The sequence below is a fragment of the Sus scrofa genome, chromosome 14, assembly GCF_054392235.1.
Source record: "Sus scrofa isolate SSC_HxYL_T2T_F1_AM1 chromosome 14, Sscrofa_HxYL_maternal_Yorkshire_Landrace_v2.0, whole genome shotgun sequence".
Classification (NCBI taxonomy): Eukaryota; Metazoa; Chordata; class Mammalia; order Artiodactyla; family Suidae; genus Sus; species Sus scrofa.
In genome coordinates, this window is record NC_139396.1 from 70,974,622 (window position 1) to 71,000,525 (window position 25,904).

General features: G+C 61.3%; 1 protein-coding gene across 49 annotated transcripts in view; it reads right to left on the reverse strand.

Moving 5' to 3' along the window:
* Nucleotides 1-1,500: 1,500 nt before the first annotated feature.
* CABIN1 (calcineurin binding protein 1) overlaps nt 1,501-25,904 on the reverse strand; it is a 101,534-nt gene continuing 77,130 nt past the window's right edge. For 36 of the 49 annotated variants that reach the window (XR_014826056.1, XR_014826047.1, XR_014826049.1 and 33 more), the window contains 8 exons: nt 12,140-12,303; nt 11,163-11,259; nt 9,781-10,452; nt 8,692-8,766; nt 6,195-6,465; nt 3,219-3,383; nt 1,919-2,145; nt 1,501-1,837 (listed from right to left, as the gene is read on the reverse strand). Coding sequence is in view for 25 of the 49 variants with exons in the window: in XM_084993935.1 (XP_084850061.1) it covers nt 1,694-1,837; nt 1,919-2,145; nt 3,219-3,383; nt 6,195-6,465; nt 8,692-8,766; nt 9,781-10,452; nt 11,163-11,259; nt 12,140-12,303 (1,815 nt within the window). In the remaining 24 variants the exon portion in view is untranslated. The remainder of the gene's footprint in view (nt 1,838-1,918; nt 2,146-3,218; nt 3,384-6,194; nt 6,466-8,691; nt 8,767-9,780; nt 10,453-11,162; nt 11,260-12,139; nt 12,304-25,904) is intronic. The other 13 variants (XR_014826042.1, XR_014826040.1, XR_014826038.1 and 10 more) reach the window with 1 other exon arrangement.

The window sequence follows — 25,904 nt, forward strand, 5'->3', positions numbered from 1 at the left end:
TGGGGGTCTGGAGAGGCAGACAGCCCTCTCCCCAGTGGCAGTTTCTCAAGGAGACAGGTTCCTGGACCCCTCAGTGGGGCATGGGCCTAGGTCACTAGGCTGTGACCAGCCTTGGCTGTGGGGGGTCAGCCAGCATTTTGCCCTGGTCACCGCCCCTCAGAGCCGGCTCTCTCACAGATGGCTGGGCTAGTTGGGAACCACAGCTCCCAACTGCATGACTGAGCACCTGGGGTACCCTTCGAACAGGTACCCTGGGTGTGGGCACTGAGGCCTAGCCTGGGGGCTGGTGCTGGGACTCACCTGGGCCTCAGGGCTCAGGAAACGAATGTTCCGGGTGGGTCTGAGGTGTCCTGCGTCCAAGTCAAGAGGGGCTCTAGGCTGATCCCAGGAAGGGGGTGTGAGGGCCTGGGGGAAGGTAGCCATCTTTTCACAGCCTGCACTCTGTTGGTGCCTTAAGAGGGTTGGAAGCAGGAGTGCAGCGTGTGGGCCCTGGGGATCTGCTGGGTAAGTGCTGCCCCCTCAGCCTCTGTAGCCATGAGACGGGCCTGAACCAGGATGGGTTTGGTGCTTCTGGGTTCCCAAAGTGGCTCTGCCAGACCTAGTCTGGGGACCCTGGTGGTGCTCAGCCTCTTGGGCCTTTCTTCCTAGAGGGTCCAGCCCATGAGGGCAGTAATGAGGATCTCTGCCCCCATCCTGGACAAAATGCCGTTCAGGGGAGGCTCCAGCCGTGGGGGTGGTGGCCAAGCCTCACAGCACCGAGAGGCTGGACAGTGTGGAGGGTGGGCTGGACCTCTAGAAACCTATGCTTCCCCACACAAGATGGGCTGGGAGCTGGGACAGCAGGGCTAGCATTAAAATGGTTGTTTTGGGGGGTTTCTGTTCTAGTGCACCCAGTAAGGGATCCGGGGTCTCTGCAGCAGCTTGGGTTCAACCAGAGGCCCGGTACTGTGCTTGGGTTAAGGACCTGGTGTTGCCACATAGCTGTGGCACAGGTTCGATCCTGGCCTGGGAACTTCCATATGTGGCAAGTGTGGCCAAAAAAACAGAAAAAAAGCATGTGGAAGTTCCCGGGCCAGATATTGAACCTGCGCCACAGTGGTGACCCAAGCTGTTGCAGTGACCAGGCTGGATCCTTAGTCTCCTGCACCACAAGGAAACTCTTAAAAATTCTTAATTTTTGAACGAGGAGCCCCATGTTTATGTCTTGTGCTGAGCCCAATTCCCTTGGCTGGTCCTGTCAGAGGGGGAGTGTAGTAGGAGGTTACCCCCGCCCCAGTCCAGGGTTCCCATCACACTGCGGTGCAGGCCAGTCCCCAACTCGAGGGACGGCTCTCAGCCCTCTGCTCCCTCCAGGCCTGGCTCCTGTCTCAGTGGGAAGGGTTGCCCTCTGACCACCCCCTCCCAGGATGCCTGTGGGCCCGGCCCTCCCTGGGCCTGGGTGAGGAAGGTCAGGGGCCCTGGACATGGGGTCACCTCCCCGGGGCACAAAGAGGCCAAGACAACTGTTCCATCTTTATTAGAAAAGCAACCAAAAAAGGACCCTCGCCGCCATGACCCAGGCAGAGCCTGTGGAGCGTGGCATGGCCACCTGGGCTGGGGGCGGGCACATGTACAAAGTCAATGCTTCATAAAAAGGAAGCAGCCTGCTGAGCTCACATGGCCTGTGGCTGGGCAGGTGGGGTGCGGGAGGCCCTCAGACGTCCATGTAGTCATCATCCTCGTCCGTCTCGCTCTCCAGCGAGGACTCTTGGCTCGACGTCTCCAGGACCTCCAGGGCTGGCTGGCACAGGCTCTCCTTCCTCACGTTGGCAGCCGACTGAGCAGACAGGATGGCCGACTGCACAGACCAGGCAGAGCATTGGTCAGTGGAAGCCCGGGCCTGTCCCCGCCCCGTGTCCCACCCAGGACCCTTGGTCACCTTCAGCTTCTGCTTGGTCTCCTCCGAGATGCTGCCTTTGGGCGAGAGCAGGGTAGGGGTGGGTGGCGTGACGGTGATCTCAGGGGGGAACTTGGTGGCAGCAGAGGGGATGACCAGCTTTGGCATGTTGGGCAGGAGGCGTGACTTGGCCCGGCTGGGCTCGGTTTTACCCAGGTGGCCCTCGGGTGGCTGGGCACTCCCACCACTGGGCACCTTGCAGCTGGAGCCTGTGGGGTGGACCCAGGGGGCTGAGCTGAGCTCGTGGCCCCTCCCCTGCTCGGGCCTGTCTTCCCACAGGATGACAGAGGCACCAAGAGGCCACCTCTTGCTGCGTCAGACCGCAGTGCTCTCTCTCGGCTTTTTGGCCTGAGCTGGCTGGCAGGTTCCCAGGCCTCCTCCCGTCCCTCTTGGCCCCTGACCACCTGGCGCTGCTCTGGGCTGCCTCCAGGAGCAGAGCGTTCACTGGGAGCCGAGGGTCAGGACCCCAGCAGCCCTGAGCCTTAGGGACAGCATGTGTGCATGCACACATCAGCTCTGACTTCCCCACAACAGCCTGAAGGCACACATCCTACTGCTCGCTCCTGCCTCAGGGAGGATGCTGGAGCCCAGAGCCTTCCACTCAGCGCCCACCCCCCGCTCACGCTCCAGGGTGAGCCAGAGATGCGACGCGGCAGAGCTGGGTTGGCAGCCTGCGGGAGCTGAGTCTGGCTAGTGTCCACATTCCTCCGCAGCTCCATGGCTTTAAAAGGAGTGCAGCTTACTCAGGGCCCATGCCTGGCCCCCTGGGGCTGGCACAGGGCCCTGCTGTCCTGACTGGGGTCTGTGACAGGCCCCAGCCCAGAGAAGTCCCCGAGGGGCCTGGCTGGTTGGGGGGGCTGGTGGGAACGAGCTCTGACGGTGACATGGTTCCTAGTCAGATTTGTTTCCGCTGCGCCACAGCAGGAACTCCCTGACTGTGACATGGACATCATAGACACAGACATGGATGTCCCTCAGGCTTGGCCCAACCCAGCCACCCTCTGCCTGCCCGTGACTCCTCCCACCACACGGCCCCACCCCACCCACTCTGGGCACAGGCACCCCTTCCTCTTGGCCAGGCAGGATGGGCCTGGGCTCAGCAGTGCCATAGCTAAGCCCCTCTGTGGACCAAGGGTGGAACAGGGGGCTCTCGGAGCCCTTCCCCTGCCCCAGGAAGCTCTCAGCTGGGCCTCCCCACCTGGCCCACCTCTCCCTGTCTCCATCACCACTGGGCTCCCCCCAGGCCCCGGAGGGAAGCAACCCCTGGGGCGGCTGGCCTTACCCTGGCTGCAGGTGGGCTCAGTGCCTGTCCGGGATGTGGCCTCGGCTGGCCAGCAGTGTGGCTCTGCTGGGGGGCCCTCAGGTGCTGTCTTCACCTGTTCACTGCTCGGTGGCTCCTGGGGTGGGAAGCCCGTGCCCTCTGCCCCTTCTCCTGCCAGCTCTTCCTCTGTAGGGACAAAGAGTGGCTGTGGATGACCTGTTCCCCCACCTTGGGACTGGGCTCTCCACCTCTACCCATGGCTATGGACCAGCAGAGGCTCCCCTGGAGCAAACACACGGTGGGGCTAGGCTGGCACCGGCAGGAAACCACTCAGTGGACACAATGTCAACCTGACACAGTGGGGCCCCACCCGGCTCGTGGGAGTGGCCATTAGAACCGAAAAATCTAGCTAAGGTCAGAGTAGATGGAACAGCAGTGGGCACAGCACCCCCCTGCCAGGCCACACCTTCGGGAGCGAGGCAGGGCAGGGAATTGGCCTCAGTGGTGCCAGGCAGGCAGTCAGTCAGCACTGGTGCAGCCTGGCCTCCAGTCCCACACTCTCATTCTTCATGCTGCTGTCCTCATCCTTTTCATAGGACCCTGGACTCTCCCACCACACTGGCCATGACCCTACCCCCCGCCACCCCCCCACTTTGCCCGGAGCAGCTGACACCAAGCCCTCCTTAGCCAGGCAGGAAACAAGATGTGCCTACTGCTTGTTGGCTCCAGCTCCTGAAGGACAGCAGCCTCCTTGCTGCATGACCTCAGACCCTCCCTTCCTCAGTCTGACCAGCCAGCAGTGTCCCTGGGCCCAGTCTCAGGATGCTACAGACGGGGACAAACACCTCAGAGGCTCCTGCCCCACTGGCTCTAGGGTAGGATGCAGGTTACCATGCTGGGCAGGCACCCACAACACAGGCCCAGTCCCTCCATAGGTGGCAGTGCCTGATACTGGTTCCCCGAGTACCTGGCCGAGTGACCTGGAGAGGCTGCTTGAGTGGGAGGGCAGGTAGCTTCCTTGCTGAGAGCAAGGACAGGGATGGGAAGTGGTGGACTGGCAGGAAGTGAATGGTGTCCTCAGAGGAACCAGGTACCAGTCTCCCTCCTGCCCCAAGGCATGGCCCACGCTCCCCAGGCCCTCCCTTCTTGGTGGGCTGCCAAAATGACAGACACTCGGGGCCTAGTGACCAGCAGAGACACTGCCCCAGCCAGGCAGTCTGTGAGAAGGACCACTCTGGGCCTGCTGGGGTGAGGCCTGGCCTGGGGGCTTAGTTTTCAGGGAAGAGTCATCAGGCCATCTCGGGCTCCCTCTGTGGAAGCAGCGGGCCAGGCTAGAATCCTGAGCCCCTGAGCCAACTCTCCCTGCTCCCCATTGCAGACTCACAGCCTTGCTGCTGGGTTCCCAAGGCCCAGTGTCCTAGAGGCCCCCAGGCCCTGGCTCTCAGCTTCTCCCTGGCTCCTCCACAGGCCTGGGGCCTGCCTGGTGGGTGGTACCCTGCAAGGGGAGGTAAGTCTTGCCCCAGCCCAGAGCGCCCACCCCCCATCCTTGGAGGCCTGACCACTTCAGTGAGAGGAACCTTTGCTTGCTTGTGGGCCAGGTGGCGTCTGCAGGAAACTGGGTCCCAGCCTGTAGTGTGCAGGAAGGCAGCGAGGGACCGTAGCAGGGGCTCTCCAGGGGAACACGTGGCAGTCTATGAAGGGGCACATGGGGAGGAACTGAGGCCTCCAGCCCACAGCTGGTGACAACCTTGAGGTCCCCAGTGGCCTGAGAACCTGCAGGTGACTGGCCACCAGCCCAACACTCCTGAATCCCTGATCCTCAAGGGCCAAGAGTCAGGTGGGGGCGGAGCAGGACTGAGGGCAGCAGCTGGGTCTTTGGAGAGTGAGTGGTCGTGGACTGTCATCACTGCCACCACCTGGTGAAGTCGCCCCACCAAAACCCACTGTGGGGTGTGTCTGCTGTCGGCCGCACTGTTCTGAACCCTGGAGGGCTATTCCACTGTGTTTGGACACCCAGACCCTCAGTGACAGCAGAGGAAGTGACGGCAAGGTCACTGGGTGAAGCTGCACTCCCAGAGCCCCAGGGAGGTGGCTGTCTTGGGACCATGGCCAGCAGCACAGTGACTGGCTGGCCAAGGGTTCCTGCACTTCGCTGGCCCTCAGAGGAAACTGGGGACACACTGGGGAGAACGCCAGCCAACCCTTGGGCTCCGTTCAGACAGAGCAGCCTATGTGGGCTCCTGGTCACAGCTGACTGGTCTGGCCCAAGCCGGGTATTCCTGTCAGGGGTAACAGTCCCCTGGTTCAGATGGGTCAGGAAATAATGGAGTGGAGCCTGCATGGCTGGCAGCAGCAGCCTACCTGTGGCCCTTTATGTGGCCAGCAGCTGGGCAGACAGGCAACCTGGCCTTGAGGAGGGGCAGGGTGTGCTGGCAGGTAGGTGCCAGGCCCTGGCCCAGGTGGGTCCACAGAGCAGGGAAGGAGAGGTGGTGGGTAGGTGGGGGAGTCTTTGCCCACTGCCCTCTCACCCACTGGTCTCTGAGGCACCACTTCAGTGCCCCGCCCTGGAGACCCGCTGCCTGTCAGCTGTGACCAGTGGCACCTGGGCTGAGAAAGAACAGGGGCTCTTCTGCCCACAGAGCCTCCAGCCCTACCCTTTACAAGCCAACAGGCCTGGCCCCACCCAAGTCCTGCCTGGCTTCCATTGGCTGCACCCCTGGGGGCACAATGGCCAAGCTGGTCTGCCCCACACCCTGGCAGGCACCTAGGGATGGCTCACAGGCCCATGAGGTCCCGTGTGCACCAGATCAGGATCCCTCTCCTCTCCTAAAACAGCCAGGTGGGTGCTTCTCGGGGATGGCCAAGCTGGAGAGTGCCCTGCTGCCCTGGCCCACACTCTCCCGAGGATGCCCGGGGAAGGGCTGGCTGCTGGCAGGGGCCTGGGTCCCACTCTGGCCAAGCTGGGCATCACTGCCAGGTGGCGGGGATGGTACTCACCTGGGTCCAGGGAGGTGGCCTCGGGCCTGTGTAGCTGTGGGGGCCCAGGGTCCTCAGCCGGGTCTGGGGTAGAAGCTGACGCCGAGGGAGGACAAGTGATGACAGCCGAGGTGGTGGCTGGCACAGGACGAGGCTTGGTGTGGGCATCACTGGGCCGCTGGAGGACATCTGTCGGCATGGGCTCGGAGGCCGTGAGGGCCACAGCCGCAGGGAAAAAGTTTTCTCGGCTGTCCTTGGGGTGCTTTGGGGTGGTGGGTGTGTCCCCTGCAGCCTGTGAGGACAAAGGGGAGGTGAAGAGGGCCAATTGGGCAGGCCTGAGCCCTCACAACTCAGAACTCCTGTCTGGGCCCCTGACGCTGCCAAGGAGGTCCACGGGCCGTCCTCAGGATTCTGCATCCTTCCCGAGGAAGACACTGGGCCCTGCGGCGGCAGGGGAGACTTGACTTGGTGGTGGGTAGGTGGGTGACTCCTGGGTGCCAGGGAGACTTGACTTGGTGGTGGGTAGGTGGGGGAGTCCTGAGTGCCAGCGAGGAAGAAGGTGTTGGTTGTGACCTGGGAACAGGATGGGGACTCCACTTGGGAGGCTAGTTTTGGAGGGTCCCAAGGGTCACTGGGGGGAAGGTCCTAAGAGAGGTGGGTTGAAAAGACTGCAATCCTAAAGCCCCACTGCCCAATGCTGCCCCCAGCACGGCCTCGGCTGCCCTGAAGCACTCCTACCATGGGCCTTCCATGATCAGAGAGCTGGGCCCTTTGGGGCGTCCCTGTCTGGTCCACACCGTCTCCTTTGCTCCCAAAGCCCACCCCTGAGGTGGGTGTGACAGCCACATTTCTCCAAGGCTGCTGCAGGTGGGACAGGGGGATAGATGCACCCCAGCATCTGAGCCATCCCTGAGCCTACCCTTGACCCTGTCTCCTCTGACGTTGGTTCTGCTGGGGGTGACCCATCCTCCCATGGGGCCAGCACCTGGGAGGAGCCTGGACCTCCAGGAGGCGGGCAAAAGAGGACTGGGTCTCTTGGAGGCAGACACAGGAGGAGAAGGTGAGTGCTATATCCCTGCCCTTGCGGGAGCAAGACTCAACCACAGGTGACAGGACTGAGCCTCTAATTTTGTCCCGAGCACCCTCCAGGCGTGTGCCTGGCTGCCATGGCAACTGCGACAGCCTGCAGCAAAATAGGCAGGACATAAAAATGGGTGGGAGCAGTGGCTCAGAGCAGGCCTCCCCCAGTGCTGGCTGGTCCCAGCTTGGTGTTGGGTGCTGGTCATCTGTGGGCCTCATCTCCCCATCTAAGAAATGTGACCCCTCCCTGCCCTTGGCCCCTGTCAGCTCAGAACAGAGACCAGGCAAAGGGGGAAGGTGTCTGGGGGTTTCCTGTGCAGTGCTGTCATTTTCAGCACCTTAGAAGCCTTCTCTCTGGAGGGGTCACTGCTCCCCTGCCCCCACATCTGGGTCAGCAGAGGAGGCAGGGGTGGGGGGGAAACCTCAGAGCCTGAGCCCTGCTCTGGGGCCCCAGGCAGACCACTGCCCCATGGAGCAGAGGCTGTGGTGAGGATCAGATAGCTGCACTGGGAACTCTGGCCACCTTGGCAATGACAGGGTAGTAGGGACCACCAGCAAGGCAGACCTCTCTCTCCAGGGATTCTGGCCCTCAGCTGGGGCTCTGGCCCACAGCCTGATAGGTGCAGGTTGCACCCTGGGCTTCTTCAGACCCAGAGCCCAGGTGGGATAGTGGCCCGATGCTGGACACTGAGAGCAGCTGCCAGTCAGCTGCTGTGGGACCAGGATGCTTCCCGGCTGCAGCTGGACGCCCATGGCCTTGAGCTCCTGCCTCTGGATTCTCTCGTGATGTTCTTCCCCCAGGGGCCCAAAGGAGGGCGAGGGCTGGGAAGGCCAAGCCTGCTGCTGGGGCATGGCGGGCAGGCCACCTCTGGGGACAAAGAGGACACACCTATTCAAAAGGTAAGTACCTGCCCTTTAACCCAGTGACCTGGCCCAGACTGCTCCCACCTTATGAAGGCTCCTGGACCACCTGTGGCTCACCTGACCTGGGCCCTGGCCCATCCGCCCCACCCAACGGTAGGCAGTCTCTCTGAACACAATGAAGGGTGGCGCCCTGCCCACCCCCTTCTGCTCCTATCAGCCTGCACATCCCAGCTCCTACAGCACTTCCTGTCTCTGTGCAAAGGCTCGACCTTTCCAGGTGGGGTCGACTAGGTAAGAACCATCCTTCCCTTTTACAGAAAATGTACAGGGTGAGGGGACCTCAGTTCTCTCACACACACACACATTCTGCAGGGGCTGTGGTCTGTACCTGCTAAGGCCCCACCCACCATGTGACAGTGCCCAGCCCAGCAGGTGCTCCCAAGGGGCCTGAGGCTCAGGTGCCTCCTGCCCATCTTCCCTGGGCCCATGTGACTTCAGGGACAGTCCCAGCCTACAGCCTGGAGCCTGGGGTGTGCCCTCCACCATCAGGCTGGCACAGGCGGGTCATGCTTACCTGCCTCTGGGCGGCAGCCCCAAGATGGACCTGACAAAACTTCACGGCCTGCTCCAGCGCAGCCTCCTCGTCCACCTGAGCAAGGAGATGCCCCAGGTCAGAGGGCTGGGCTGTGGTGGCCAGCCTCCGCCCAGCCCTGGAGTTCCAGGACAACTCCCAGGACCGGCACACCCCCACAGCCACCCCCTCAGGACCCCAACCCTGAGCTGGGCTGGACAGGCCAAGTTCATGTCTGTGGCTGCTGCTGGGGGTGGGGCAGAGGCTAGCAGGGCCCGAGACAGAACTGCCCCTCAAGGGGGAAGGAACACAGTGCCTTTTGGAATCTGGGTGGTGGGCAGGTCTGATGTGTGGGAATGAGGCGGGGAAGCCATGGGGCCCGCTCTGGATGCATAGCAGGCAGGGTGTGAGGTCAACAGGCTGGAGTGGGGAGAGGAAGCCTGGCCTCGTCACAGGGAATGGGGGCTTTTTTCTAGTTAATCAGCAACAATAACAAATAAAAGTGACTGCTAGATGCTGGTGAGGTTGTGATAAAAGAGCCGTTCTCAGAAGTGAGAGAGCAAAGTGACACAATTTGAGAAGAATGTATGTATTGGGATGGCCACCCGTATGGGCCCGTCACACTGCAGGCTTCTCCCTGGGCAAACCACTCTAAACAGAGAAAAAGCCACGTGTCTAATGTGCTTTCATGAAAGATAAAAAAAGGAGGCAAACCGAGAAGGACAGCAGAGGCCCCTCACACTCTGCACCGTGGCCACTTCCTCTGGGCCTGGCTCCCTGTGCTGGACCTGAAGAGATTCCTGTAAAGTAGCTGCCTTTCCTCAAAGGGTTAGTACAAACTTTTTAAAGCTTGTTATTTTTCTTCTTCTTCTTTTGTTTTTGTATATACTCTCCCAGTCTTACTGAAGTATAGATGACAAATAAACCATGACATACTTCAACTCATCTCATGTGCGTGATAGAAAAGCTCAGGTGTAGGGAGTGAACAGCACTCCCAGGGATGGGAAGGAAGGACTCCAGATGCTCCCCCCAGGCCACCTGGCAGTGACCCCACGTGGGAACAGTGCCACCAGGCTCAGTGTGGCCACACACCTGCTTGATGAGCATGTAGGTCTCGGCCATGATCCTTTCAATGCGGCCCAGGTCGTAGGCCATGCCCTTCTGGCCCTGCTGCCACACACGGTAGGCATCCAACAGGAGCGTCTTGCCAGACTCTGTGTCCTCCAGAAGTTTCCTCTTGCGGCTGGGTCGTGGTGGTGCCTCCTCGGGGTGGCTGCCCACCCTGGGTCTGGGGGTAGTGGCGGTGGGGGCTGTGGCTGGTGGGGCTGGGCCAGGTGGGCCAGGCTGCTGCCGGGTGCTGATGCTCAGCTCCTCCAGAGACAGCTCTGCAGGCCGGCTCTCTGGGCCCCGGTCCCTGAGGGGTCGGCCTGGCTGCAGGGGTGGTACCCGCTCTGAGTCTGAGCAGCGGGCAGCAGCTTCCCCTGTGTCCATGGGCTCTGTGGGCCCTGCCCGGGGGTTCTCCCTGTCCTTCCGCTCCCCGCCCTGGTCTGTGCCCTCTCCTGCATCCATAGCCACAGGCCGGTGGGTGAGGGGGCCTGCTTTGCCCCCGGGCTCGGTCCCCGGCCCTGAGCCATCTGCCAGAGGGGGCTTCTTGGGGTGGGGGAGGCCCTCCTGTCCATCCTCAGGACTGGCCTTGTGGGAGACGTCAGTGGTCATCCTGGCTCCGGAGAGGCCACAGGCCTTGGGCCCTGGGCGTTCTGACCCCTAGGAGGAAACCAACGGTAAGCTTCAGTGTCTGCTCTTTCCATTGTAATGAAGCACCATGGGCACCAGGTAGGCCCACCCTGGCCCTCTCCCCTCAAGACAGCTGGCTGGGCCATGGTGGCTGCCTGGGAAGGCCCTCTCTGCTCTGGAACACAGGCCTCAGAGGGTGCTGATGGATCCCAGAGGCAGTGCTGCCCCTAAGGACCAGCTGGTCTGCAGTAGATGGCCTCCTCTACCTGTCAGGGCCACCAATGCTCACCATGAGACCAAGTCCTCATGCTCCAGGCTCTCGTGTGCCCTAATGCAGAGGCCAGGGCGGGGTCTCAGGGGTCCCCTTGAGAAACCTGCACCACTGCCCAGCCAGTCCTCCTGGGCAGGGGCGCTATAACCTGATAGCCTAGCTTAGGTTCAGGGGCCCCGCCTGCTTGGCTGGTGACCTGACCCCTGGGCCTCACAGTGCTCAGTACCCTGGAGCTGGCAGAAGTAAGGGTGCGGGGCTGTTGCTTCACCACTTGTTCCATCGTGAGAGATGCAGTCTCTTGAGTTGGTTCTACCAGGTGGGAAGCATCACCACTGTCCTCACTGGCCACAAAGCCCACAAGGTGCCTGTGAGGTCCTTCTCGTGCCAACCTTCCCACTTGGGGGGCAGGTGCTTGCTGGTCACAGGGGGGTATGGGGACCTGCCCAGAGAAGTGGTGGGGGGTGCATACCTCCGCAAGCTCGCTCAGTGTGTCCTCCAGAACCTTCACTGTGAGGATGAAGGCCCGCTGTGCCAGGACCTGGCGGTCAGCATCTCGCAGATACTTCCTGTAGGCACACGGGGGTGGCCAGAGGAGACAGCAGAGCGTCAGCCACAGAGAACTGTGGCCCATGCCCCTCCCTGATTGCCCCTCAGCATCCCACCCGTCCCACCTGCCTGGGGCCTGCTTCCCAGAAGCCTTACCTAAGCTCCTTCCTCCCATCCAAGCACTAACCAGGCCTGACCCTGCTTAGCTTCTGAGATCAGAAGAGATCGGGCACGTTCAGAGGGGTATGGCGGTAGACCCTAAGCCTCCTCCCTCCACACTCAGCACAGTATCTGGGGCCCTCCGCTAGCCGTGATCCCAGAGGCAGGGTGGGTGGGCCAGGCTCAGTGAAGCTCAGGCCCCAGGCCCCAGCTGAAGGCTCCCGGCACAGCACAGGCAAGTGAGACAGTGAAAAGGTGAGGGGGTGCAGGCACGGTGCTGGCAGCAGGCCTCACAACTGGGCCAGGTCCCGTCTGAGCTGTGGCTCAAGTGGAAGCTGTCCCTAGGTCCTATCTGTCCTAGCCTTTCTGGCAAAGATCACTGGTTACCTCTGAGGCCCAGGCTCATTATCACTGGCCTTCATCGGGGGACCCTGGCTATTTGGACACTGTTGGTCCCCACAAGCTGACAGCATCCCAGAGCCCCGAGCTGGGGGAAGCAGGAGGAAAGGAAGGGCTGGCTCAGTGAGTCTCAATGGGGAAGTCAAACCCAGTGGGCAGAGTCTGTGAGCCCTGAGGAATCTGAGATCCTAGATGGCAGGACAGAGAGGGCCACAGGGAGAAGAACCGAGCTGGGCTCCCCTTGAGGATGGCACGCATGCTTGCACTTGGACCCACAGCAGCACCACCTCCTGAGCTGATGACATGTCAGGCTGGGCCCATGGGCCGGGTGGCTGCACTCACTTGCCCTGGTCTGGGGTCCGCTGCAGCATAGAGGACACCTTCAGCAGGGTGCTATGGTCCCGGAGCTGGGCCAGCACCTTGAGCAGCAGCACAATGGAGCGGTTCATGTGCCAGGCGAAGCTGCCCGGCCGGTCAATCTCATCCACGGGGATCCGCCAGATGCCCTGTGGGGTGGACGGGGCAGCGTGAGAGCAGGGTCGCTGCCACTGAACCTGTCCCATGTGTGTGGGGCGGCAAGGATGCGCGCATGGTTCCGCACCCCTCCTCTCTCCAAAGGCCGCATTGCACATGTTTACTCGATTAGCTCCCAGAAGCACGCAGGCCATGCCTAATCAAATGCCAGGCCTGGAGGAAGCCAGGGCCCACGTGTCTCTGCACAGGTGCTGACCTGGCATGGGACCAGGTCCTGGGGGGAACTGCTGGGTCAAAAGGGGCCACAGTGAGCTGTGGCAGCTGTTGCAGGCCAGATAGCCCCAAGCTGGCCCTGCACCCCCTTCAGCAGTGCCCAGAGACTGGCCAGCTGGCTGAAAACACCTGTAGTTCCCTGGGATGCCAGGTTCCCTCAACACACCTCTGTCCGGCACTTCGTTTTGGTCAGGACCCCCTCCACACATTCTGCCCATTCAACTCCACCATCTGATGGCTGAGCTGGGGCAGGACCGGCTCTGGGGAGCCCTACCACCATCTTCCCCAGGCCGTGCTTAGCCTGCTGCTGCACTGGGCACCCTGCCCATCGCAAGCCCCAAGGTCTGGTTCCCTGCGGTGTCCCCACACCAGCCATGCTGAGAGAAGGAAAGACCAGTGAAAAGAAGCTCACACTCTGAGCTGGCCTGAGGCTGCAGTGCTGTGTCTCCACGTCAAGCCCCCCTGGGCCCTGGCAGGCAACATCCTAGAGAAGTTCTTGCCCAGAATGGATGGGCACTGCTTCCCTCGGCCCACAGCCACTCAGGCTGGAGAGGAGCTCAGGGCCCTCAGGTCCGAGTCCCACAGCCTCCACTGTCACGGGGCTCACGCTGCACGCGGAGGGCCCACTGTGGGCTGGGCCACTGTGTGGAGGCCGACAGCCCCTCCAATCCTGCAGGACCAAGCAAGCACCAACTATGCCCTGTCTGAGGGCCCTGAAACTAGGGCCCAAGGCTGCCGCTCCTCCGGCACTAACACCGACGCCACATCTTCCAGTCCCACAGGTGTGGCTTCTGCAGCAGTTTGGGGAAAACCACCACTGGAGAGGACAAGGGATGGCCAATGTGACCCAGGTCCCCGACCCCAGGTGACAGCAGTGTCCGGGAAGGCACCATCTCTGTCATCTGCTAGGCTCAGCAGCATAAGATGAAGGGCTTGGCCCCCCGAAGCACTACAGGCATCACCGTGGTCCCTACCACAGTACACACAGGGACAGCAACAGTAATGCAGAGCATTTACCTATCTTCTTTTCCCCTTGGGAAGCAGGGGTGCCAAAATGAGCTGTAGTGTGTGCTGAGAAACTCCCTTGAGAATGCAGCGCTCCTCTCCCGGCACCAGGTGGGCTAGCCTGGGACTGTGGGGGTGCCTGACACTGCCAGCCTGCCAGGAATCGCCAGTGAAGACACTTACTGGATGACACCAAGGGGTCTTCCTGCCACCTTCCCCCATCACACGAAGGCACTGCTCACCTGCTCATCTCACCCACTGGGGTCACCCACCCTGCCCTTCCTGCAGCCCTTTCCTGCATCCCAGGGGGCTGCTCCCAGCCGGGCACTGACTGGTGTGCCAATCACACAATCATGTATACTTCTAAGCACATGGCTGGCTGCACTTGCTTGCCGAGTAAGTGGGAAGCAGAGACCAGCGATGGGCAGTCTGCCCTCAGCCACACTGCTGGAGAGCAGCCCACCCAGCCATCCCACCACAGCGGAGGACTGAGCCTGCTAGCAAGCCCCTCCTTGGGCAGGGCTGGGTCACAGCCCCTAGGACAGATCCAGTTTGCACCACAAACTTGGAGGTTTGGCTTGGATCTTTTCACACCAAGCTCCCTCTAATTGCTTTCCTGTGTGGACTGGTGTTCACAGGTGTGATGTATCCTCTTACTGCAGAATGAATGGAAGGCAGATAAGTCCAGCAGGGTCCAGAGGAAATCAGAAGGGAACCAGCTACTCTAAGCCCTGGGGAGGTGCTTGCACGGCCGGCCTAAGGGTGCAGAGGCACAAGCTGGTAGGTGGCAGGCCAGCCAGCAACTTTACCTCTGTCCCCAGTGGGCAGGGTAGTACCACCCCAGCACACCCCCCCCCCACCCCAAGAGCTCAGAGCAGGAAGTCAACACCACTCTCCACTGCCCCTCTGGAGAGCTCTGAAGCCCAAGTGAACAGGAGCCACACACGGGAGGAAAGGGCACAGCCACATCCCACCCACAGCTGCAGAGGACCCTGTGCAGGTCCCTAGCCCATGGGAGCAGCCCTCAGCTCCTGGCTGGCAGAGAAGGTCACCGAGCCAGACTATAACCACGTGAATAATTCATGGAGCCCAGACTCTGGTCCAAGCACTTAATACAAGTTACCAAATGTCCCCTGCCGCCCTGAGAGCCAGGCATCCTCAGATTGCTCTTGAGGAAACCCAGCTTTAGCAGCTGAGCCCCCAGTGGGGTGGGAGTCCCTGGGAGCTAGTTAAACTGTTTCCAAGGGAGCTGAAGCTGGGTCAGTGGCATGCCGGTGTGCTGCTGGGCCAGCCTGTGCCATTGCCCATCAGTGTGCCATCCACTTACAGGGGGACTGGGAAGCAGGGCTGTGAGGTCACTGCAGTCTGGGCAGGTGGCTCCCCAGGGAGGGGACAGACAGCAGATACCTCCGCTGGCCTAGGCACTGCGCCAGGCTGTGAGGTCCATGGCACTCACTGTCTCCAGTAGACTGTGGTCTGGGGAGAGCTGCTTCCTGGAGGAACAGGCGCTCCCCATCCCCAGATTCCCAATTGGCTGGCCAGTCCTTGACTCCCCTAGTTACTCAGCCCTCAGCCAGGGCTCTGGAAGGCCTGCTGGGAACAGATGGGGCAGCACCCCCAGGCCTCAGCATCAGTCTCTGGGCCCTGCTGTGGGAGTGTCCCAGTCTTTCCAGAGTCCTAGGCCCCTCTCGCTGTCTCCTGCTGCCCCACCCTCAGGACTTGGATTGGCCCTTTCCCCACTCTGCTGTCTCTGGTCATGCCCATCGAGGCATTAGGCCCGGCTCACACAGCAGGGCAGAGAAGCCAGCACCCCTGGGAGCACTCAGAAAAGCCACAAAGGAGCCAGGCCTGGGTGCCCCATGGAGAAAGTGAGCAGGGAAGGGCAGCGGGGGCCCGAAGCTCTCTGGGGGAAGCTGCAGAAGCAGGCAGGTGGGGAGGTGACCCAGAAGGGCCTGTGTCTGCTTAGGGCACCCACACCTGTAGCATACAGAGGTTCACAGGCTAGGGTCAAATTGGAGCTACAGCTGTCGGCCTACACCACAGCTATGGCACCTCAGGATCCAAGCTGTGTCTGAGACCTACACCCCAACTCACGGCAACACCGGATCCTTAACTCACTGAGCAAGGCCAAGGATCAAACCCACCTCCTCATGGATATTAGGTTCATAAACTGCTGAGCCACAATGGGAACGCCTTTTTATCTTAATTTTTAACTTAATAACAGAGCACATATATTTTCTTCCAACATCAAAAGCTCCCTATCACTTACAAAAATGCCATCACATCACTATGCACATGCACCCTAATCCAGTCCCTTACTGGCGGGCATCTGGGGCTGAATCTTCAGGATCTTTAGGAAGAATACCAGCTGAATAGCACTCTCCACTGAGCCTCTCTCCCTCTTCTAGGGATGGACCCCCTCCCCTCAGCAGAGGTGTTCCTCACATAGAAGCAGGTGCTGTCTGGGAAGCAAGGCCTGGTGCCTGACCTAAGATGGCAGGGAGCACTCTATCCTCCTCAGTCCTCCCGGCACCAATGGGTCCTGCACCCACAGTGTGACAGGTGATCAAGGCCTCCCTCACTGCTCAGCCCAACATCCCCGTTCATGGTGAACACCATGCTTCAAGCATCCGAGGGAGAGCCTGCTTCCTGGGCAGAGGGAATCCTGCAGCCCCTTTTGGCACAAGTGTAGTGGTGACTCAGCGCTCCAAGCAGGCGAGGGCGGAGAGTCTGCTGGCATCCCAATCCTAGGACGGGGAGCTGAGGGCCGGCTGCCTTGCAGGCAGCTGGGGCTGGAAACCTTTGGCAGAGATGCAGGAGACCAGGGTCCTCTTTTCCCCAGAGAAGCCTAAAAACTCTCTGTTTCCAAGACAACCTTGGAGCTCCCAACCCCAAGCCAAGCAAGGAGTGGGTCCGTCTGTGGACTGTGAGGCCCTGAGTTCAGGAGCAGCGTTGGGGAGAAGAGCAGCACCCTCCACAGTCTTGGGAAGACAGATGCTACCCATAAACCCACACAAACCTCCCAAAGAGAGAGACCAATTGGAGAGGGGTGGGAAAGGGTGTGTAGAGCTGTGCCTGGTGCCCCTGAGTCCCAGGGCCAATGGCACTCACAAGGGCCTTCCCAGCTTCTCCAGCACATGACCCCACTTGCACCTCCCCTGGAGGGACTGGTTCCAGGGCACACAGCCAGCAGGGAGCTGGGACAACACCAGAACTCAGCCTACCCAGCTCTCCCTCCTCCCCTCTGCCTGCCCCCAAGTAAGGGGGCATCCCCCCTCCTATAGCTCGCCCATGGCTCCATTTCCTCCTGGAACTGCCCTGGGTAAGTCTGGAGGCCTTCGGGGCCAGGAGCAAGTTTTCACGTTGCCAACTCCCATACCTCCCGATGTCGCGCAGAGCTAAAAGCCCTGCACCTCCCACAGCAATGAGAGACACCGTCCTGCTCCAGACCTTAGGTTAAGGGCGCGCCAGGGGCGGCAAGTTAAACACCCCTGGGTGCAGGAAGTCAGTCCTGCAGCTTCCACTGCAAACCCATCAGGGGCGCCTCTCTGGCCGCAGGGTTGTGCAGGGGCCGCCAGGGGCGCCCTTGCCCTGCCCCCAGGAGCGGTCCAAGCTGGGCCGCGGAGGGCAAGGGATTCCCCGCGCCATGCACAGGTAATGAATCCCCAGCCAGGCAGGGGCTGGGGAAGCCAACAATTTGCCTGCAGCCAGCGCCCGCAGTTTTCCAGCCTCCGCTGCCAAATGAAACGTCGCACACCGGGTCCCCAGAACTGCCAGGCTGTCCGTCCCCTCCCCCTCCGGAGAAAAGCAGAAATAACAAACTAAGTGCCTGTAGGGAGCCCACCCGACCACTCTACCGCGGCCCCCGGCGCCCAGCCCCTCTGCCCCTCTCTCCACTCTGCGACGGGGCAAGGTCCGGCCCAGCTCCGGGCAGAGCAGGCCTGGCGCTCGCCAAGCCCTGGCACCCTCTTCCCGCCCCCGCACGGCCGCTATTTATAGCTGGGGAAGCACCGCGCGGGCCGCCGCTGCCCACCCGCCGGCCGGCTCACCATCCCCGGGAGCGGCCCGCGCAGCTCCCGGTCCGCGCCACCCGCCGCCAACTTGCTGGCTCGGCTCGGCGAGTGGCTTTCGCTTTCGCGCGCCCACTCGCGGCGCCGGCGGGTCGGCGAGGCTCGCCTGGGGCTCGCCGGCGGGCTTCTCTCGGGCCCCGCCCGCCCCTGCGCGCCGCCCACCTGGCGCTATGCGGGCGCCGCCGGGGGCAGGGGGCGCCGCGGCCCAGCAGCCGCCGACTTCCTCCGCCAGGCGCCCGAGAAACCGCGGCCCGCGGGCTTCCTGCTGCGCCAGGCGGGCCGGGGGCCGGGCGGGGGGCGGCTGTCGAGCCGGCCCGGAGGACTGAGCAAAGCTCGGAGAGCGGCGAGACGGCCGAGCGGAGAGAGGGAGGGTCGCAGCCCCGGCCCCGGGCAAGTTCCTACCCGCCGGCTACGCCGTGGCATCTGTGCACGGAGCTAGGGCGGGCGCCGGGCCATGGCGCGGAGGCTCGCTCGCTCGCTCACGGCGGGCCAGGGCGGGGCGGCAGGGCCGGACGGGGCGCGGGCGCTCGCTCACTCGCTGCTTAGCCTGGAAGCGGGCCCAGCAGCATAACTGACTTTGCCGGCCAATCCTCGCGGGTTCCGGGCCGGACCGCCCGCGCGGCGGTGGTACCTGGGGGCACAGCCCTCACTGCGGGCAGCTGTGGGACCGGGGCATGAAGGGGCGTCCAGGAGTGCAGAGGACAAGGGCGCCAGCAGGGCTGTCGTCCCCCTGCACGCGTGTCCAGCCTCCTGGAGTTGTGTCCCAGGGCTCTCTGCCGGGCAGAGGTGTGGATGAGTGGGGCCTTGACGATCCAGAGGGGCTGTGGGAGCTGTCGACTTTCCCCGTACCATCCTTAGCGGGGAGGGCAGGGAAACTGATGTCTCCCCTAGGGGGCTTTGCAGTTGGGCAGTGAGGCCCAGCCAGAAGACCCTGGTTGGGGTGGGGGTGGGGCGGTGGGGCTGGCCAGGGAGGATCAGGACCATCATCCCCCTCAGATCTCTGCTGATGCCTGAAGAGGGCTGTGCCCATCTAAGATAAGGAATGGGCTCAGCAGGGATGCTCCCCCCGCCCCACCACCACAGTCCCAGTGAGGGAGCACAGGCTGCCCCAGAACTGGCCACAACTCCTGGTTGCTTCTTCTGCCTCTGCTGAGGAGAGAAGACCTAGCAAAGGCAGGGGTAGAGCTAGGTGAGAAGGCACTGCCCCAGCCCTGGCTGGGCACCATGCCCCATAGCCATTTCTCTCCTGCCAGCTTAATGCCTTGCTAACTGCCCTCCCCCCCGCCAAAACACCCAGAGGCAGCAGATCCAACTGGCCCCTATCCTGGGAACATCTCCCTAAGCCAGGCAGTTTCCACCTGTCCCACCCAGGCTTGCCACGTGCCCCAAGCCAAATTGGCCCAAGGCCAACCTTTAGCCGGATATGTCACTCTCTGCCCGCCCTGCCTCCAGAGGTACAGAGGCAGTGTCTCTCACCCCCTGGAGGATCAGGACTCTGCCAGGCACTGGAAGAGCCAGGTCTGGGCTCCCAGAGGTCACACACCTGCAGGGAGACAGGCCACCTTGAGGCCATGCCCACCTCAGGCTGGATCTCAGGGAGGTTCTCCAGCCACATGTCCTCAAGTCACAAGAGCAGCACACTGTCCACACTTGTGTTGTCACAACACCCACAGGGTCACACAGCAGTTAGGTCCAGTATAGCTGAAATCCACCCTCAGGCCTGGTTGGCTCCAGAGCAGGTGGGGACAACCAACCTCCCCCCACCCCTCCCCACTGTCCCCAAGTCTGGAGCAAATACAAAGGCTTACACCCTGCATGGCTCTCAATCTCACTGCATACCTGATCCTCTGTAAGGTCAGATCCAGGGAGGCTCAGCACACCCAGGCCAGGAAGAAACGGGGTGTGCTGAGAGCGTAGTTCCCTGGAAAACAGCACTTGTGTGCAGGGCCCCCACACAGAGCCTGACAGTGGGGTCTCACTGTCACAAGCAGAAGGCAGGCGTGTGGTGAGCGATGGGAGCTCAGGGGCTCTGGGGAGAGATGCCCTGGGCGAATGCCCAGGACCTCAGCCTCCTCCCAGCCCAAGCCATGTCCTGCAGCCCGAGCCATCAGTGCCAGCCTCTCCTGAGACCCAGGGGATGGGGATGGGCATCAGCACCTCTAGCTGACAGGCCATATAACAGGGAGGTGGGGCCCAGAGGATGCATGCAAGGAGCCCCCAGGGCTTCATGTGACAGTGGGGACCAGTAGGCCTGCCTGCACCAGAGCCTTGAGAATTATAGGGGCCTGAAAGAACCTTGTGCCCCTACCCCAGGACTTGTCACGACCCTATGCACGAATGCCCCTTGGGTCCTAATTGCCCACAAAGCACTTGGACATGCAGGACACCAGCCTGTGACACTGCCTGAGAGAAACAGTTCCTCACTCACAGGACCACACCTGAAGGCTCCTGCAGCACTGTGCCACCCTTACCTTGCTCCCTCAAGGCCAACAGGAGCTCCATGTGCAAGGATGGGCCAGTGTAACCTGTGAGTTGGCTGTTCTGGGTGAATCCTGGTGGTGGGAGTGTCCCTGGCCACCGGTCTGGGTGCTGAAGGGTGTGCTCCAGCCTTTCTCTAGAGTCACTCTTATCACTGGCGTGGTCACACTGAGTGCCCAGGGACTGCCTGAGCCTGCACAGGCTCCTGGGAGGAGGGATGTAGAGGTGGATGGAGGGCCTGGGCCGCAGATAGGCCCAGCATCTGAGAAGCTTATACCTCACAAGCCCCCTTGGGAACACACACCTGCTCTTTGCCTCACAGGCCCGCACCCCAGCAGGGTTGGCCCGGACCCAGAGATGGCTGCTGCCCAAGGAGCTGCCCAGGGAACCATGTGGCCTAATGTCCCCACATAGGCACCCCTCTCAAGACCCGAGCCATTGCAGACCTGCAGAGTGCTCCTGGTTCTTTGACCAGGACCCTACCCTGACCTGACCCCTGCCTTGCCCAGGCTGTCCAACATTGCCTCTTGGGTAGCAAAGATGCCTCGTGGAGTTAACAATCCAAATTCTCAGCACTGGAGCTTGGAGCTGCCAGCTAGCTTGGAGGAAGAGCCTTCCCTACTGTGGGACACTGGCTCTGTATGTCAGGTGCCTGGGCAACCTCTGCTATGGGAGTGCCAGCATCACAGTCCCACACCAGGCAGCTCTCTCTCCTTTCCCTGATGGCCGAGACAGAAATGTGCCTTTGTCCTCAGGCACACGGGCCCAGCTGCAGCCCCACATCACCCTCACTAGAGCCTCTGGCATGTGGAAATGGCTCGGACTGCGTGATGCAGCTGCAAAGTGTCCTTGGTTTCACTGAGCCCAGCTGTTTTGCCTGTTTGACCCATGAGTGAGGACCCCGGTGCAGAACAAGGACCTGCTAGGGAAATACAGGGGGCTGGGGGCAAGGGTTCCTATTCCTTGGTCTAGGGCGGCATCTACTTCAGCAAGGCAGGACAAGCACGCATGTCCCTGTTGTGCACACACCCCACCAGCACCTACTGAGAGGGCCTGCCCATGGCCCCAGTCACCATGAGGCAGAACTGGGGTCTCGGTCATGGATGCCAGGGCTCTCACGGGCAAGCATTGACACAACCGTGACCCACATCAGCTCAGCTGACTGGGCACTTCCAGCCCAGCTTGGGGCTCAAGGAGCAGAGCTGGCCACTGAGGAAAGTCAAGGATGGGTGGGGGACAGAGCAGCTTCAGAAAGTAGCAGCAAGTGTCTGGGCTGGGCGCTGAGGGACAGGGATCCCCCAACATGGTGGAGAGGCAGAGTGGAGGTCGGGGGAGCCTGGGACACCAGGGATGGCCAACAGGATGACTTGGAGAGTGAGGGGTGCTTCGTGTGTGCAATGGGGCTGCACATGGCCTTGGGGAGAGGGGATGCTGGGGTCTAGAAGATGGGCAGAGTGGGGGAGAGCCCAGCTCTGAAGCCCATGCGGTGACCTGGGGTTGGGGGTGTGTTTGGTGGGGCCCATAAGAGCCTCCTTGGAGTGAGAAGATGCTGCCCCTGGGCTCCTTCGAGCCCACCCCCCGTCAGGGCTGGAAATGAGCTGCCTGTCCAGGCTTCTAGAACAGCCCGCTCTTTAGAGGGCTGCTGAGCTCCTTTCATCTCAGGAGGGGAGCCTGCATCCAAGAAAAGCCACGTCTGACATGCACACTGAGAAACTAGGACAGCCCATCCATCATCTGACCCTTATGCCTATGAATGGCCTTATGGACTTGGGAGCATCTGCGCCTCCAGCTGGCTGGGCTGCAAGCGAGGCCATGTTTAGGCCACAAGTGGCAGCAGTGGCCATGGCCTGTGTCAAATAGCTTCCTTGTGTGACCCGCGCAGGGTCCTTGTGCAGGAAGGGGCCAGACTGGAAGGGCAGCGGTGATAAGGCACTGACTGCAGAACAGCTGACATCCCAGGCAGGACTGGTGCCTCCACTGGCCTTCGGACCCCAAGCAGCTCACACACACACATCCCACCTCCTCCAGGCTCATCCTGCAGGGCAGGGCTCAATCCCCAATCTGCAGAGTTTCCCCTAGACCAGAACAAGTTCAAGATGTGACTGGATGACAAGACCAAAGCACAGCACCCCTCCCCTCCCTAGAGCCCTGAGCAGCCTCTGCTACGGCCCGGGTCTCCCACCACGCTGAGAGGGAACATGACAAGGCCAGCCCGAGGACTGGGGCCACCATTCACAGCCCTACACCCACTGAGCTGTTGCCCAACTCACAGAGGAAGGCCGAAGTCCACATGCAGCCACTGCCATGTGTGTCCCATCGCTCCATGGCCAGAGCACACCCTCCCTGGATACCCCCTGTCCCCCGTCCCTTCTCAGTCCCATCCCCATGCTCCAAGTTACATGGCCTGCAGGAGGGCTGCGGCCTCCGAGCACTCGTTGTGTCCTGAACACAGCTGTGTCCTGTTTGCCCCATGGCTCCTCCTGCAGCCCTGGGCACCGGCCCCACCCTCTCCAGGCCTCCAGGGTGCCACCACACTGAATTTCCTGTTGTACTGATGCAAGACCGGCTCCACTCCCCACCTGTGAAGGGCTTGGACCAAGTGTGGCCTGAGACAAGTGGCCTGGGCTGAGCAGCCTGAGCCCAGGCTCCCCACCACTCCCCTGATTAGGGCTAGGTGGGCCCCTCTCTGGAAAGAAAGCCCACCACTGAGCTAATGGGGCCAGGAGGCCTTCCCCACAGCCCAGAGCTGGCCCTTACTTGTCCTTCCTGAACAAATTTGCCAACATCCCTGCACATGGGGGTGGGGGGTGGGGTGGCAGGACAAAATCTGAATCTGTCAGAAGATCCCTGGCACTTTCATCACCGTGGCTCAGTCTCCTGGTCTGGGGACTGAGATTCCAAGTCAAGCCCCTGCCTACTGCAGCCAACAAAAAGAAGAATCTGGGAGTTCCCACCGTGGCAGAGCAGAAAAGAATCCAACTAGGAACCATGAGGTTGTGGGTTCAATCTCTCGCCTTGCTCAGTGGGTTAAGGATCCGGCATTGCTGTGAGCTGTGGTGGAGGTCACAGATGCAGCTCGGATCTGGTGTTGCTGTGGCTGTGATGTAGGCCAGCAGCCGTAGCTCTGATTAGACCCCTAGCCTGGGAACCTCCATATGCCATGGGTGTGGCCCTAAAAAGCAAAAAAAAGAAGAATTTGAATCTGTACTGCCATGGTGATGGGCTGTGGTGATGGTCTGGGAGTTGGGAGGTTTCACCTGCTCTGCCACATCCTAATTTTAGATTTTATACATATTTAGAGATTAACATTTCAAAGTTTGTGTTTTTAATCAAACAAATTCCTGCACATCCTTCCCAACTTACACCAAGCCAAGTCACAGGTGTGTTCTTATTCACAAGGCCCCTCCCCCCAGCTCCCTCCTCCTCCTGCAGGGGCTTTCCTGGACCCTCTTGTGGACACAGCAGCCCTGGAGCACATGCAGTAATGGTCTCCTGCCAACCTCAATAACCTCATAAGGCAGATCTGGGCAGCCCCACTTGGCAGATGAAGAAACTGAGTCCCACCAATACTGCCCAGCTTGCCCAAAGCCATCAATCATAGGAGGGGCCAGGCATGCAGGGCATGGGGCTGGTCCGAGCAGAGCAGCAGAGCGGCAGAGCAAGGTGTAGGGAATGGGTGCCCCCCTGTGAGGCCTCTGCCTGCCCGGGTGAGGGAATCTTTGCTCCACCCCCGGGAGTGCTTGGTAGCCATAGCCTGTCACCATGGAAACCAGGCATGGGCTCCTGGAGCCTGCAGCTCTGGTTCGGATTTCATCAAAAGCAACTTGGTCAAACTTTCCAAATGGGAAAAGTGGAAAAAGAGAGAAATTCCCAGTCTGAAGCCACCCCAGAAAGACGGCCTGGCCATTGGGCTGGGGAAGCCTTGTCTGGACCAGCAGTGCTGGCCAAAGAGCCCGAAGCATCCCTAGGGCCTGTGCCCCTCCTTCCAGGGAGCCAGCGGGTGGCAGTGTAGCCAGGGCAGGTGGGCCCAGCCCTTCCTGTTTCATGTTTCCTGGTAGGGTGTGTGAGAAAGAGTTCTTTTGGAAAAAGGGTTGGAAAACCACTGACGTCATCCAGCTGGCCCATCTCTGGAGCCAGGGAAACTGAGGTCAGAAGGGACCAGGACCAGGAAGTCAACAGCAGGGCTGAACCCGAGGACAGGGCAGTGTCACCAGGACAGAGCAGGCTCACAGAAGGATCTGTGGAACCAGCTGACATGGGTGGGAGCCATGGCCTCCAACACTGAGGGCTCCCTGCCCACCCCCCAGCCCCGCCCACAGCCACCCAGCATCACACACAGAAAGAAGGGGCACCAGTAGGGCCAGAGTGTGACCTTCAACCCAGCACACCCAAACCCTGGTGGCCTTCACGCAAGATACCCCTGAACTGGAGCAACTGGCACCCAGCTCTGGGCCATGGGGGTGCCACCTGGGCTCTTTACTCAGGCTCCTGGGCCAGCACCCATTGCTGCAGGAAGGCCATCCTCCCTCGGGGCTTCCATTCCAGCTGAGGATGCCGCTCTGAGCTCCCCGGGGTTCCCAGGAACTGCCCAGAGAGTACCACAGGGGATGGGTGACAGAAAAAGGCAAACCAGTAAATCCTGCATCCCCTTTGCCCTTTTTGGGATGCTCAGCTACTCTCCACCCTGCCCCTCTCCCACCCAGAACCCTCCCTGGAGGGGGTGCTCCAGCCCACTGCCCTCATCGTCCAGGCAGGCATTTAGGAGGCAGAATGGGAGTGTCAAGTGGGGATGACAGCAGGTCAGTCATGCACTCTGCCAGGGGTGGGCCCAGGATGGCCCTGTCCTAATGGCACGAGGCTGCTCCCTGGGGGCTATGTGGCTTGTGGCCAGCTTGACGCTGTTGGGACCACAGGGCTTTCCAGTGCAAGTGCGGGATGCCCATATCTGATCTCACAGACAAGGAGACTGGGTCTGTGCAGTCACATAGCGCCCTGGCTCAATCAAAGGTGCACAGGGCCTATGGGAGCAGCACCCTGGCAGGAAGCAGAGCCTTGGCTCAGCCTCTAACCCTCCCCTTCCCTCTCCCCGGCTCTGTGGCTCAAGGTAACATGAAGCCCCTCCCTCCTGCCAGATTTGGATGGGGGCCAGCTAATTAGGGCACCACAGCCCTGCAGTGTGGGCTCTAACCACAGCTCCAGTCTGGGTGGGAGAGTGAGAGGCATCCCAGCTCTGCTCCTCACAGGTCGTGCAATACTGGGCCTCAGCTTACTTATCGTGAGATGGGGATCATGAGGCTGTGGGGAGGAGTAAATTGGAGTGTCAGGAGAAGTGCCTGCCACTGCCACCGCCCCCCACCCCAGACCCTCTGTGCCCCAGGGAAGCAAGCCCTGAGGCCTCTCTCCCTCACCAACAGTCCTTCCCACCTCAGCCCAGGAGCCAGGCCACGCCCACCACCCTCGCACAAGCTGGGAGCGCCAGAGAGGGCTTGCATCAGGAGTGAGAGCCAAGCTTCCTCCCCACCAGAGGATGGGTTTTTGCAGCGACTCTGCTACAGCAAAGGCCTCAGGGGCCCTAATCCCCCTGGCCCTGAGACGCCCTGTGGTGCCTGCCCTACCGCTGGGTCCTGGAGTCTCAGCAGACACCGCCTTCCCTCAGCCTCTCCCTCGCTCCCAGCCATCCTTGGTTGCTTCGCTTTCCAAAGTCTTGAGAGACCCCAGGCCCCTCAGGAAGTGCCCCCCCCACCCCCCGCCCTCCAGCTGGTGTCCCAGGGGATAAAGCTCAGCCCAAGCTGAGCCTCAGAAAGACA